This window comes from Cydia splendana, chromosome 2 (genome assembly GCF_910591565.1).
Source record: "Cydia splendana chromosome 2, ilCydSple1.2, whole genome shotgun sequence".
NCBI classification, from domain to species: domain Eukaryota; kingdom Metazoa; phylum Arthropoda; class Insecta; order Lepidoptera; family Tortricidae; genus Cydia; species Cydia splendana.
In genome coordinates, this window is record NC_085961.1 from 19,212,787 (window position 1) to 19,227,509 (window position 14,723).

The 14,723-nt window shown below is 35.1% G+C and overlaps 1 protein-coding gene across 1 annotated transcript; it reads left to right on the plus strand.

Annotated features, from left to right (window-relative positions):
• Positions 1 to 5,077: 5,077 nt before the first annotated feature.
• On the plus strand, positions 5,078 to 6,803 carry LOC134805280 (uncharacterized). Its single transcript, XM_063778599.1, has 3 exons — positions 5,078 to 5,126; positions 5,483 to 5,771; positions 6,137 to 6,803. The coding sequence occupies exons 1-3, from the start codon at positions 5,094 to 5,096 to the stop codon at positions 6,772 to 6,774; spliced, it is 960 nt and encodes a 319-aa protein (XP_063634669.1). The 5' UTR covers positions 5,078 to 5,093; the 3' UTR covers positions 6,775 to 6,803.
• Positions 6,804 to 14,723: the final 7,920 nt, after the last annotated feature.

Sequence of the window (14,723 nt, forward strand, 5' to 3'; positions counted from 1 at the left end):
ATACTATTTATACTGTTTTTATTAGTATTGAATTCTAACATTATTTTGGTGGTAACTACTGGGAAAAAAATTCCCACCTTTTACCAGTGGTAACTACTGGGAATAAAAATTCCCAGTAGTTACCACCAAGCCGAGTTGGTGGTAACTAGTGGGAATTTTTTTTCCCAGTAGTTACCACCAAAATAATGTTAGAATTCAATACTAATAAAAACAGTGCTTTAAAAGTGATCAAAAATATTAAAACAGTTTTAATACAAGTGTAAAAACTAAAATAGAAGAGTCTCATTCTACTTAAGTAGAAATTAACTTACTATCCGGATTAAATTTATCTTATTAACTGTAAATTGAATTACATATTTATACAAACGAACCAACTAATCAGTCAAAAACCGACAGAACTGATTTCGTTTTATTATTTACAGCTACTTCATTTCGTTCTATTATAACACGACGCAAAGCTGGAATAGTAGGTATTCATAATTTGTAGTTAGGCTAAATAAATAAAGGGCATGGTTGTTATTAAAACCGCTTAGGGCGCGCTTCGGATGGGCTGACTGCTCGGACTAACCAGTATAGGCTCGCATTCCAATTACGCTCGGATAGTACATCGCTCGGTCATGTTACGCTGGTTGGATCGATTGCTTAAACACCCACACATTACCATCGCGCTAGTGTGGGTGTTTAAGCAATCGAGCCAACCAGCGTAACAGCTGACAAAGGCCCTTCGGATGCCGTCGTTGATGCTGGCGTGTCTGGGTATGCGTCCGGCGCTTCTGTCGCAGGAAAGCCCATGATGTCCAAATGTGTCCACCATGGCACCACAACGGCAGTGATGGGGGACGTTTGTGTTAAATTAAAATGTCAATTTTAAAACTACATGCACCGTGCACCCAGATTTTTTGTCTAAAAATAAGCAGCTGCTAATAAAAGGCGCCAAAACGAATTACATAATATAATTTCCGGGAAAACATTTTTTGATTTTTGAAACTATAGGGTTTTTGCCATTTTGGCTAGGGAAACTTAAAAATAAAAAAATAAAACTATATTTTCTTAAAAACTACAACGCTCTCTATACAATTGTTTATGCCATCTGTTGGCAGGTTTCAGCACTCAATTGTTATGATTCAACGCAAGATGTGTATAGGACACAGAGGAGTGCTCACGGTTAGCAGTACTCTGTACTCTTAGCAGTAACATCGTGTTTTAATAGATGGCGCTGTTGTTTGATTATGTTTTTGAGGAACCCATAAGTTGTTTAACTCGCGATTGAGTTTAGTACACATCATTTCTAATTTTACTACGGGGATATAGACAGAAGTGTTTGTAAGTACTGTGAATGTACATACTCTATAACTAAGTTGTTCCTCTTCGCGCGACATTGCGAGTGAACAGTTAGATAGTATTTCTGCTAGGTGGCGGATTTTCCTTATTTAATTATATAGCTTTATTATGAAATTTACATTTGTGTTTAATAACTTCACAGTATCATAACAATCTGCTCAACAATAATAATCATCAATCAACAATATTACACTTATCCATGCATAGGTAATATTATTATTAATTGTTCAAATAAATTGAAGTAGCAAATTGTCACTAGATGGCACTTTTTAAAACCAAACTGGCTAACGACTTTTCCCTGAAGAAACCTGTAAGTAATCAACACGTTCGTCATTTGTTTATTGATAATTTGAATATCATTAAGTGTCGTCCTTAGAAAGAGGGAAATAATGTATGAAGAAAATGAATGAATCGAATGATAATAAATGCGATGAAACCATTACGGCCTCATCCTCATGCCACAAAGCTATCTCAAAAGAACTTGGTGTATTAATTAATACCCATTTCAGAAGGTACAAGGAATAATTTAAGCAATTGAATTCGCTTTTACATATATATTATTACATTATACATAACATAATATATTAAATTAATAATGTGTTGCAGATCCCGTTCTGTTTCTTTGCAAGATTCCTCATACGAAGCATCTACAACGCAAATAATGAATGACGATTTAAATCAAGACAATGAAGATGTAGCAATACATAAGCGTCCAATAGTTTTTAAAACTTTGGAATTACTAAAACAAAAACAAGGAAATGTTATTGATTTAACTAAGGACTAACCGACAATAAACATAATATACAATAATACATTTTAAATCATAAGTGGTATCATTTATTCAAAATATAATTTAGTGTAACCTTTGTTTTTAAGTAGATACATATCTAAGGAATTTAATATTTCAGTGATAAAAAATTGTTTTAGTGAAGGAAAATAATAGGATGTATTTTGATTGACTCCGGTTGTTTATTTAGTATTCGTTAGCTAAAGTTATTGCATATTATTGATTTTACAATATCAGGTAAAAGCGAAGTTTTTTTGGTCCAACATTACCTACTCGTACAGTCGCCATCAGATATATCGGAGCGGCCAATGTGCTCACAATTATCTGAACACGCCTCTATTGTCAAGGCGCTAGAGTGCGTGTTCAGATATTTTGAGTCTACATATATCTGATGCCTATTGTACATACGTGTTTTGTGTGCCGCAGATATTACAGAATGTGAAATATATTTCTTGAGCTAATGAATACAATTTCAATACAATACAATCTGTAATTTACCTATACACATTAATACAGATCCAGTTTCATTCCTTATTATAATCATAGTAAATAACTTATTTACCCAGAACCCCATAGAGGTAAATCTCAATTTCTGCGAATCATTGAATAAATTGCGTCTTAATCTCACCCCTTGACGTTGATTGATCTTCACCTTAACTAGCTCTTGTACATAATCACATCCCACGTGGATTCCCACATAGGTAGGTAGGATTCCTCTTAATTCAGGATATTATCAGACTATCCTGTTTACCTCTGACAGTATAACTTAAGCAGCCTATCTTATGGCGTCCATGTATGAATATAGCATACCTTTAGAGGATGCCTTTCATGATAAAAAGCCACTAATCCACTATCTGTGTCAATGTAAAAATTCATAGAAATTCATTCAGCCATTTTTTAATTGAAGCAGGAATATCTAAATATCCATTATCAAACTACACAACGGGACTTACTCGCGTATTTAAGTTTTAAGATTGAGCCAGTCTTCTCCGAGACCAACGCCGTCCTCGAAACGTCGGAGGTAAATCTTAAAACATAAATACGCGATTAAGTCCCGTTGTGTAGTTTGATAATGTTTAATAATCGTGAAAGTTTAAATCAGTGATCTTAATATCCAAACAAAAAATCTTTAATATTTATGATATGAACAGGATTATTATATCGAGCATGGTGCAGCTGATACAAGATTAAAATTGGCATCAATTGAATTCAATTTGGCAACTAAAAGTCTTAACTTAACACATTATATTTCTACATGAATTTCATCCGTCGTCATTGACGCATAGTTATCCAACTACGTAAGGGGTAGAAGCCGTGCTATTCCAAAATTAACCTAATTAGCGACCGTTAAAACTCCAATTACACAACCGACTGATGTACGGGCAAATTGCTTTCGGCACTAATCTGCAGATTTAAATGTAATGGCAATTTATTAAATATAAGTTGGTTTTGAAATTCATTTAATGGGATGGGACATGTAAGGATTGTAATGTGCTTACACACATTGTAAATGTACCTTTAGGTAAATGCTATGATAATTTGTTTTTTAAACAGAGTATAGATCTTAGGACAAAGTGTTACAATGTTAGTGTGATTGTACATGGGCACAAGTACAGTCGACGTCAAAGATATGTTTACACTTTTGTACCTTACTCCTTTGTAATCAGGCGAAAAATGTAAACATATCTTTGACGTCGACTGTACCTACCCCAGCTACAGGTGAACGCATCATTTTAAATTTAAATTTTCTTAAAATATTGATTTAATTGCACTTGTTCATGTTACGTCACGCTTTTTGTTATTACAATTTGTATTTGCTTTTTCCGAGTCAAATGAAGTAAGTCATACCTGAGTAGGTACGTAAGCCGCCATTGTGTTTGGCCCTCGCTCTTGGCCGGTTTGTCTTTTCTTAAAGATTTTTGAATGTATAGCTCAGAATAAAAACGGTTCCATTGTAGGACTACCCGGAGGTGATTTAATACGTTACTACATATATTCAAATGTTTTACCTACTAATGTGTTTCGGTATTGCGTTCTCGTGTAAACAAACACTCTGCAGTCATCGCTGAAAGCAATGCCGTGTTGTGTAGAGTGCAGAAACAATTAAATGTTCGCTTTCTTTCTCGGCGGTAATACTTTTCATGAGCCGAGTGTACATTGTTGTTGACAAAACTTAAATGTTATTTAAACATATAAGTTAAGTATGACAAATTTTAATAACGCGTGGATACGTTGCTTAGCTTCTTGTTATGTACATGAATATGACAGACAGTTTACAAAGCTGTATGTTTGTGTACAATTAGTACTCAAACAAAAATATATAATTTAGTATTTGTACTTCTAAGATTTATGATTGAATACTTACTCACTCATGACAACAATCAGTACATACATCATGCAAATGTTATTTGTTTTACAAGGGGGCAAAATTGTTGTTTAACCACTCGTCCTAGTAGTGACCTGAGCCAGCGAATGATTCTAAAATTGAACCACGAGCTTAATGAAGTGTAATTTCTTGACCGTTGCGAATGCACGAGGGTTTGCTACATACTGAAACACAAAATTTAGCGAAAAAAAATCACTGGCAAACATTACAAAATAAATTAACGTTATCAAATAGGTATTTATCATTAGAAATCATTACATAAAGTTCAATCCAACAGCCAACAAGAGACGACAACCCAAAATTTTCATCCAAATAAATAGCTTTGCCACTCTTGTGGATAAAATTAGAATTTCTCATCAGTTTTTGAATTATAAAGTGAGCTTTTAAAAAAATAATATTCTAATAAATTTTAGCAACACCTGAGGATTTTCACTAATATAGAATACAGTATACATTTTTTCTTTAATGTAAAAATACGGCAGTGTGGCGTCACCTTTACTCAAGCAGCGTAAAGTTCCACTAGCACTGACCCCTGACGGACACTTCACTTTTGTATGTTACAGTTTACACCCGGACCAAATGATTGCTCTCGTATTAGTTGATTTGTTACTTGTAAGTTATTTGTTTTTTTGTTATGATATCGCTTCAGTGTAATTATTGTGTAGTTTTCAATGTAATTTCGCTTTTTTATATGGCAATTTTTTCAATGATTGTTTTAATCCGATTGTACTTATTTACAAAAGCGACTCGCAATTTGTGAGAAATGAGTGACTTATGTTGTTTTATGAACTATTTAGATAGGTTTAGTGTCAGTTTGAATATAAATATTGTTGTGGGACTGTGGGTGTCATATATTAGGGCTAGGCTAGAAAAACTTTATAAGTGTATACTTAGACTGAATTATAGTTGTATGATCTGAAGTAAATACTTGAATATGTAAGTACTTTATTACTTTTTGGTCTTTATAGGTCAATTCTATATTGGCAAGTAACAATGCATATTTTGCTAAAGGATGGATACCTGTTACCAGGTCATTTGTGTTCAACCAAATGAGTAACAGTTATGTTGGGACAAGAGACTGGAAACCATTGCAAGGCATCGATGATAGTAACATCGATTATGCCAAGGAAGATGCCATCCAAATAATAACTCCAGAGCAAGTACAACCAATACCGAATGAGAAAAGCGTTAATGCATGGCCACCATCAGCAGTAGCTGATGCAATACCTACACCAAGTGAAAATTCAAGCCAAAAAGGTAAGCGCTGTTTTACAAGTGTATTAAAATTTTGACGACCGGTCTGGTCTAGTGGATAGTGACCCTGTCTGCTAAGCCGATGGTCCTGGGTTCGAATCCCAGTAAGGGCATTTATTTGTGTGATGAACACTAATATTTGTTCCTGAGTCATGGTTGTTTTCTATGTATATAAGTATGTATTTATCTATACAAGTATGTATATCGTCGCCTAGTACCCATAGTACAAGCTTTGCTTAGTTTGGGGCTAGGTTTGATCTGTGTAAGATGTCCCCTAATATTATTTATTAATTATTAATATTAATTAAAATTAAAATATGGGGCAGTTAAGAAAATATGTATTTAAAATTCATTTAATTTATTTTCAGCTATAACGGAATTGAATAATCGAGACTCAATACTGCTGAAATCAAAACCGAGTGATGTATTAAATAAAAGGACTGTAAAAAGTAACATAAATCGAAGGGCATCAAAGTTAATTTGGGATATCAGTTCAACCAATGATTTGATTATGAATGCTCTGACTACACCAAAACCAGGTATCAAAACACCGGAGATAGAAAATTCAATAAATTACAGAAATGTAACTTATAATAATTACGAAGTAACTGAACCATCAAATGTGCAGGAATTGGGACTAGAAGCGAATGACTTACATAATGCATATACAAATAAGTTCGATCATCTACTTTCAAAATATAATATCAAAAATGATGACAGGTTGAACAATTATGCGAGATCTATGCTGCGTCACAAGAAAATGTTATATCCATCCAACGTATCTCCAGTACCTTTGATACCAATCCGCTACAACAGTTTGAACCATCTTCCGGTTGATCCATTGCTAGCGGTTTTGCTTTCAAATTATGGATTCTACCTGCATGGGTTTTATGGATTGCAAAATAATTACAAGAACTTGTATGGATATTCGGCTTCTAATAATATTCATAATAATAAACCATTTGGTTCATATAAGATTTATTCTGATACTGATTCTTCTAATTGAGTATTTGTTTGGCTGTGTATTGATTTGTTGTATGTCCAGGGATATGTATATTTTTTGTACTTACCTACCTATATATATTATAAGGTAATACTTATGTAGAATTGTATGAGTTAAATAGATTATAAAATTGTTGAAATACTTTATATCTTTAGATATTTTTGCTTTCTTTTGGCATCAACAGTCATTACAAAAAGTTGTATTGGAAATAGTTATTTTTTGCTTTCTTTTGGCATCAACAGTCATTACAAAAAGTTATATAGGAAAACATTACATTTAATGCTGACACCTGAAAGTAGATCGCAGCTAACAGTTGTTAAATTTGTTGCACCTTATAAATATAACATATGAAAAGAAAAAAAAATAAGAAGATAAGGCAGACGTCCAAATGCGCAATCCGCGATTACAGAACTATGTATTATAGTCAGTACCCACCTAGCTATTGTAAGTTAGTTATATTTTGTATACATCTTTTATGGGCTTGTTTTTAAGTTACTATTTGTGCCGTTGATGACCCAAATAAATAAAATAAAGCTTAATCAAATTAGTATACTATCCCGGTCATACCCCGTCCGACCTAATATCTCTTAAAAAAAGGGAAAAAAGTTGTAAATTTTTAAGCCAACGAGCTGAGCTGGCCCTAGTGGCTTTTGGATTTGGAGAGAATCCAAGTGGCCTCTCCCCGACGGTTTCACGGGCTCTCTGAAAAGTGGCCTTTGTTGGCAACTCTTTTACTTTTAGTTTTTTGGCCATAATTATTAAAGCCAGCTTCTTTAGTTGGCAACTGGAGATTGCTCTAATTTTCTTATGTGGAATTAGGTTTAAGTATTTTAAAAGGCAATAAATACTAGCTCTTAGTGCAAAAATAAATTATTTGTTTCATCATACATATCATAATCATAACATATTGAAGGAGGACCCAATGGATAATAATTATGATATTATATTAATGAAATCCGAAAGTACCTACTGGTTTCCTTTGCTCATGTCATGTATCTCTAAAGACGGGGTTCTGATTAAACATGTGTACCTATGCAAAATAGCTGTGCAGTCTGGTGCGGTCATATCACAAAATATCTCCAATCCGACCCGAAACTTGGGCGAATTTCAGTTCGATTAGCAACGCAATGACGGAACGGTTAAAATGCAGTAACCTTACCACGAGTAAAAAAAAAATAAAAATCAAAAATTTAAACGGTTTATTATAAATACAATTTTACAATATTTATGGACTGACTTAGCTAATAATCTACTATAGTGTAGATTAGGCTAAGTGAGAGGTTTTCTTTTTAGTCACATCATTGACGTTGTTATTACTATTTTTAATCTAATTTATATAATATAATGTGTATCTATTTTAAATTTGCTTTTGACTTAACTACTTAATCAGCCCAAGCAGTACTATTTTAACATTAGTTTCAGCTTATGAGGCTTATCTTCTAAGTTATCTATTATATGTCTAGGATGTGTGGCACATAACTCGACCAGACTCTTTGCCCATAATAGTTGTTACTACTTGGTATATTGAAATGTTTTTATTTATCAGTACTCTAAGGTTATTTGGCCTATCATACCTATTTAGAATTCCCAGTTTATGTCTATATTCTAATATTATCGCTAGCTTCACTTTATCATACACATTCATTATTTTGCAATGCTGAAATAACTTTTCATAATTATGTTTATAATATATGTATAAGTTGATACTCAATGACGTTTACGTTAGGGACTGCATAAACTCGATCGTAGTTCATCTAGCTCGCACTGATGGATTGGTGCGATAGAGAGGGAATGCGATCAAGTTCACGGAGTCGCTAATGTAAATGTCAAATGCCAATTCGTGGTAGCCGTATAGGGACACATGTCGAGTGCATAAATATTTATACATTTTTTCACCTTATTGCAATGGGTTAAGGTTAAGAAATGTATACATATTTATCCACTTAACTGTAATGTGTCATGTGTGGGTGCTTGTCAACTAATTACTAATTACTAATTCTTGTACCACGTTACCGTGGACATTTGATGAAAATCATAGTGAAAATCCCTATATAATCGAAATTAGATTGGAATTTAATTAAGTCAAGCAGAATGAGACTCCTGGTTTATTCATGTGCACATCCCAACACGCTCAATAAACTGCTGATAAAACTCCACCATACTCGCCCCGTATTCTTGTAGTCCTGCCCAAGCCATGACCGAAATATTTTTTTAAACAAGTTAATTAAGGTTGAACTCCAAATAAACATTGGATTTTCTCAAACGCGCTCGGAAATGCCCCATATTGTTTACAAATTAAACAAGTCCCCAATTTTTATATTTTACGATGAATTATGGTTGACAACGGCCTCCTCTTAGTCTAACGTGTAAAAGTCCATCTACCATGAAAAACAACACAACATGTGCGTTGCTATTGCTATTCATATGCATGTGCGTTGCGCGTTGCACAGAAACCGGTGGAGACAGATCATCCGCTCTAGATGCAACCCTGATACTGACCACGATCTTCAGACATGAGAGACCGACCAGAGAGAAATTGCTATTCATATTTGTCAATTTCTGAAAGTAGTATTCGTATTCGTAAAAGTACTATTCGTTGTATCATTAGCAAGAACCTATAAATTCGAAATCAACATACGTGTACGTGTACATTCCCTACATAATTATTAATTATAAAATTTTAATTGCGCCTGTTCTTAAGGATACTTGCCTAATACCTAATATTTGAAACAAACTCATTCTTTATTCTGTATTCTTTATTCAGGTAAACACTAAGTATAAGTTTACAGCTCCAGCCAAGGCACTTATACTTTATATGTTGTCAGTATCCTAAAATTAGTACACTTATTGTATTACACACTTTTCGAACTATCTTTAGAATTAAACATACTTATTATGTATTACTAAGTTACATAGAGATAAAAAAAAATCTGATATTAAATAACATAGGTAGAGTTTAAAAAAATCCTGATACTACGTTGTAGGGACGGCCACTTGTCTGCGAATATGTCTGCGTTTTGGACTGTAGCTATAGCTAGCTCATCATCTTCTATGTATTATCTTCCATCATCTTTCCAGCGTTGTCCTGGCTTTTTGCCACAGCTTATGGGATCCTGGGGTCAGCTTAGCAACTAAACTAACGAATATGGATAATATGAAATTATTTTGGATGAAGGGTAGCAAATGTATTGGATCCCATACATTTCACGACTCTTCTCTTTCCGCACAGACCCTAGCGTGAAATACTTAATATCGCTGGTGCTTCAAAAGTTTTTAATTCAGTGAGCCAGAATTTTATATCGCTTTTTTTAAGTAACTTAGGACAAACACAGCAAACTTATTTCTTTCTCTTCGGCGAAAACTTGAGATTTCTTTCTTTTATGGCTCTGGAAGTTGCGCTTTGACCGACTTTAATGAGTTTGATGAATCGTTTATATGTGGTCGTTACGTTCGTTAGCGGGAAAAATCTAGGACAAAGAACTTTTACAAAAGATTTCATCTGCAATTTATTTATAATTCTGAGAATGCCAACACTTATTTGAATTAAGTTAAATTTTCTTATTTTCTAATGAAGTAGAACTTCGGTATTGAAAATGTAGTTATAGAGAAAGAAGTGAGTTGAATTTCAACTATTTAGTGTCGTCTTCTTTAAAGTCCATAAAATAATGACAATGTTACTTTGATTTTAAAATTCCTAAGGATGGATACCTGGAGGTAATCCAAGGTACTCTTCATTAAATTTATTATGTTGCCTTAGGTTTTCATCATTAAAATCACAATCCACGATAAGAGTTTGTATCAAAACGGAAATATTTGATAAGCTTTTTTTTCATCGTCTATCGAGATATGTCGTATTGCGAATCCTCATGAACATATACGAGTAAGCGGCTGGGAACGCGAATGAGACTTAGAATCGCATGCTCCAAGGCGGGCGGGCCGTGACGCTTTACTGCCGTAGTACAAAGCGTAGTATTAAACCAACATCTATAAAATTGGAAAAATGTTAAAGCTAGATAGACTCCGAGTTCGCCACGTGGTGCACGTATCTAGCAGACCGGAAAATACAGGCGCGCTAGTACAGTGCCGCCATGCTCTTTTTGCCTTTAGTGTTGGGTCATGCCAGCTGATTTGATTGACGTTTATTTTGACTACTAAGGCCATAGTCGGTTTTCCATAGTAAGTTGGCCCTTAAATCAATTTGATTCGGGTTTTTTTTTGTGAGTACCTCTTATGGTGAAGGATATTTTTGCTCAGTATCAACATCCTACTAGTGACAGTTTTTGACTTATGATTTTATTATTATTTTTCTTTAATGTATTGATTTTCGGGATGTATTCAAGCGATTTGCTTAAATTTTTTAAATAGTGTTCTTTATTTAGATATGCACCGATACTAAAAAAACGAATACCAGTTGTCATATTAAAAAAACCGGCCAAGTGCGAGTCGGACTCACGTTCCAAGGGTTCCGTACATTACCCAACTTTTAACATTGTTTTTTATTGACGTCCAAATTTTTTTAGATTCCTCACGTCGTGGGCTATCAGAATATACCCCATGTACGTCAGCCGATTTTTCATAGTTTTCGAGTTATGATTTTTTAAAGTTTTAACTTTTGTTAAGAAATTCCGGGATGAAGCAATTAATTTATTTAAAAAACTCTTGAAGTTTTTTGAATGTTTCTTTTTGTAACATAATCCTTGACAAACGGCGCAGTTGCTAAAAAAATCAGCAACTTCACTTGGCTGTTGTGAGTTGGAAAAAAAAGGAAACGACAAAATTTTACGTTCAAGCATGTCAAGCTTAGACTTTGCGCTTACCTAAATAAATAAAAAATACAAGCAATTTCAAGGACTTATGGTTATTGTAGAAACTGCTAGACCCTAAGTTTTTAAAAAGGTAAAATAGTGATAGGTACTTAATAGTCTAATTTGACAGAGTCGCCGGTCAAAGGAACTGAGGTGGAAAGTTTCCAAATTAGTAATTCATTAAATAAAATCCTCTTGTTATTCCTAACGTTAATCAAACAGAAATTACCACGAGAAATTAATATTGTGCCATGTGATTGACCAAGCATCATTTTGCTTAACTTATTCATTATCTTAACTGTAGGGCTACCGCCAATACCGAAAATCGTCAATTGCGGGCATTTTTCTCTGTCACTCTAATTACGCCTTCATTGGAGTAAAAGAGTAAGATCCCCGCAATTTGCGAATTTCGGTTTTCGCGGTAGCCCCTCTGGACCCGTGTCGCGACGGGTTGTTATCTACAAAGGGTTAATTTTTACCTGCTCCAATACCTACTGTTATTTTATGGGGTCACTTCCCCATCGCTATTTCGTGTTATCAGTGCAAATACCACCAACAATAATTACCTAGCGGGCATAAAAGCAAAGCAAAGCTTCACCCCGGAATTTCTTAACAAAAGTTAAAAAATTCATAACTCGAAAACTGCTAAATATCGGCTAACATACATGGGGTATATTCTGATAGCCCACGACGTGACGAATCTAAAAAAAATTTTGTACGTCAAGGTTTGGACCACCTTGTATGTGAAACGCGATTGAATTGCCTTTAATAAACCCGTAGAGGTCGGATCAAAAACCAAGTAATTAGTCCGACTCACGCTTGACTGCATATTTCTAATAGGTTTTCCTGTCATCTATAGGTAAAGAAGTATTTTGTATATTTTTTTCAAAATTTTAGACCCAGTAGATTCGGAGATAAAGGGGGGGAATGGTAATTTTTTGGCTATTTTCTTAAATAATTTCTAAACTATTTATTTTAAAATTACAAAAAATATATATTTGAGCTTCTCAAAATGAGCTCTTTCATTTGATATGTAACACGATATAGTTTAAAAAACATTATTTTTTAATTTTCTCATTTACCCCCCAAAAGTGGCCTCCGTGTTTAAAATTCATTTGTTTACGTAAGATGTCCGTCTTAGGGTCACGAATTTACATGTGTGTACCAAATTTCAACTTAATTGGTCCAGTACTTTTCGAGAAAATGGGCTGTGACAGACGGACAGACAGACAGACAGACGCACGAGTGATCCTATAAGGGTTCCGTTTTTTCCTTTTGAGGTACGGAACCCTAAAAAAAAGAAATATGAAGTAAAAAAAAAACATTTTTTTAATGTCGTTGTGAAGTAGCTCTAATTTTTTTTCTAGTTGTAGGCCAGACATTGGCCTACTACTTGCCTAAATATCAAAATTTTCCAAACGGTACTTCCTGTCCAAAATTTGCAATAAAATAATAATAAAAAAAAAAAAATCGTTTATTGCAGACCATCAAAGTCCATATGAGTGTTAGTAACATTCATCTTAATTGCCTAAAGGTTAGTGTACACAAAGAAAATAAAAACAATGCAGAGAAAATAAAAGTATATAAAACAAAAAAATAAAAAAATAAAACTAAAATTAAAATCAAAACCACCCCGACTATTAGGACTACTTGTCCCTCCCTACCACTACCTCAACCCAATACTTTGTTAGCGGGCAGTCTAGACGATCGGCCATACACCTCAGCATGCTGTTGCCACTGCCGCGCACACGTTTCAGCAGTGAGGCTATTATTTTTCGCCTAATAGCAAAAAAGTCGTCCGCCCTTGCTTCGGCAAACATGCCAGATGCACTGCAGTGCTTCGGCAGCCTCAACAGCATCCTGAGGATGTTATTATATTGTATGCGTATTGTGTTGTAGGCCTTCTGCGTAAATTTCACCCACAGGCTGCACGTGTAAAACGTTTGACAGTAAGCTTTAAAGAGTGTCAGTTTCACCTGTTCGTTACACCGTGCAAACCTGCGGGCGATCATATTGCCTCTTACAACCATCGCTCTTCTTTCCCTTTCCATATCTGTATCATCTTTTAGTTCTACAGTGAGCATATGACCTAGATATTTGACCTTGTCAACTATTTTAAGGGACACACCCCCCAGCTCGATCTGAGGCATAGTGCTTGTATTATATTTTCGTGCCTTAAAGATGAGCAGCTCACTTTTGGTGGCATTGTATTTAAGGCCGTGCTGTTGAGCGTATCCCTCACACATCCTCACAAGTTGCTTCAACGAGTCGATTGACGGTCCCAACAGGACCATGTCGTCCGCATAACTGATATTATTGAAACATGTGTCTCCTATATGACAGCCGACACGTTTACTGCTGAGACCCTCAATCAACTCGTTAATATATAGGTTAAACAGGATTGGAGATGACAGCCCGCCCTGCCTTACCCCACACTGTAGTTTATACTCCTCTGAGTCCACACCCGCCCATCTCACTCTATTGACCTGGTTTTTGTACCAATATTTAAGTAATGAAATGCATTCTCTTGGTAGACTGGTTCTTTCCAACTTTTCCCATAGTATATCATAAACAACCAGGTCAAAGGCCTTGGACAAGTCTAGAAAACACGCATATACTGGCGTGTTTCTATCCGTGTAGAACTTGACAGCTTGCTTAAGGCACAAGATCGCACTTTCCGTCGACAAACCTTGCCTAAACCCAAATTGTGCGTCATGGAGCTTAACATGTTTACATAGTTGCGCGTTAAGCAAGCTGTCGAGCACTTTTGCAAGTACTGTTGCTAGTGAGATGGGCCTGTAGTTACCCATGTCCGATAAGTCTCCCGTTTTATTCTTCACTAGCGGGATCACTACTGTCTGAGTAAGCCTACTAGGTAGATACGCGTGCCTCAGGCAAAGCGTGTAAAACACAGCCAAAATACGCGGCAGGTGACCCCCTGCATGTTTGAGGTGCTCTATGCTGAGCCCATCGTGCCCCGGCGATTTACCCCTTTGCATGGAATTGATAATGTCTGTAACTTCTTTGGTAGTAAAGCTCAGGGAAATTTCGTCAGCGATAGTCTCAGCACCATTCACCTCCTTAAGGGACGATTTGAGCAGCGGGGTTAACGCGAATACCTTGCTAAAATTATCGGCTATTGATTTC

Coding starts and splice junctions, on each gene's coding strand:
- LOC134805280 (XM_063778599.1), top strand. CDS start 5,094: ATGATTGCTCTCGTATTAGTTGATTTGTTACTT. Junction 5,127..5,482: donor TATTAGTTGATTTGTTACTT/GTAAGTTATTTG, acceptor TGGTCTTTATAG/GTCAATTCTATATTGGCAAG. Junction 5,772..6,136: donor TGAAAATTCAAGCCAAAAAG/GTAAGCGCTGTT, acceptor ATTTATTTTCAG/CTATAACGGAATTGAATAAT.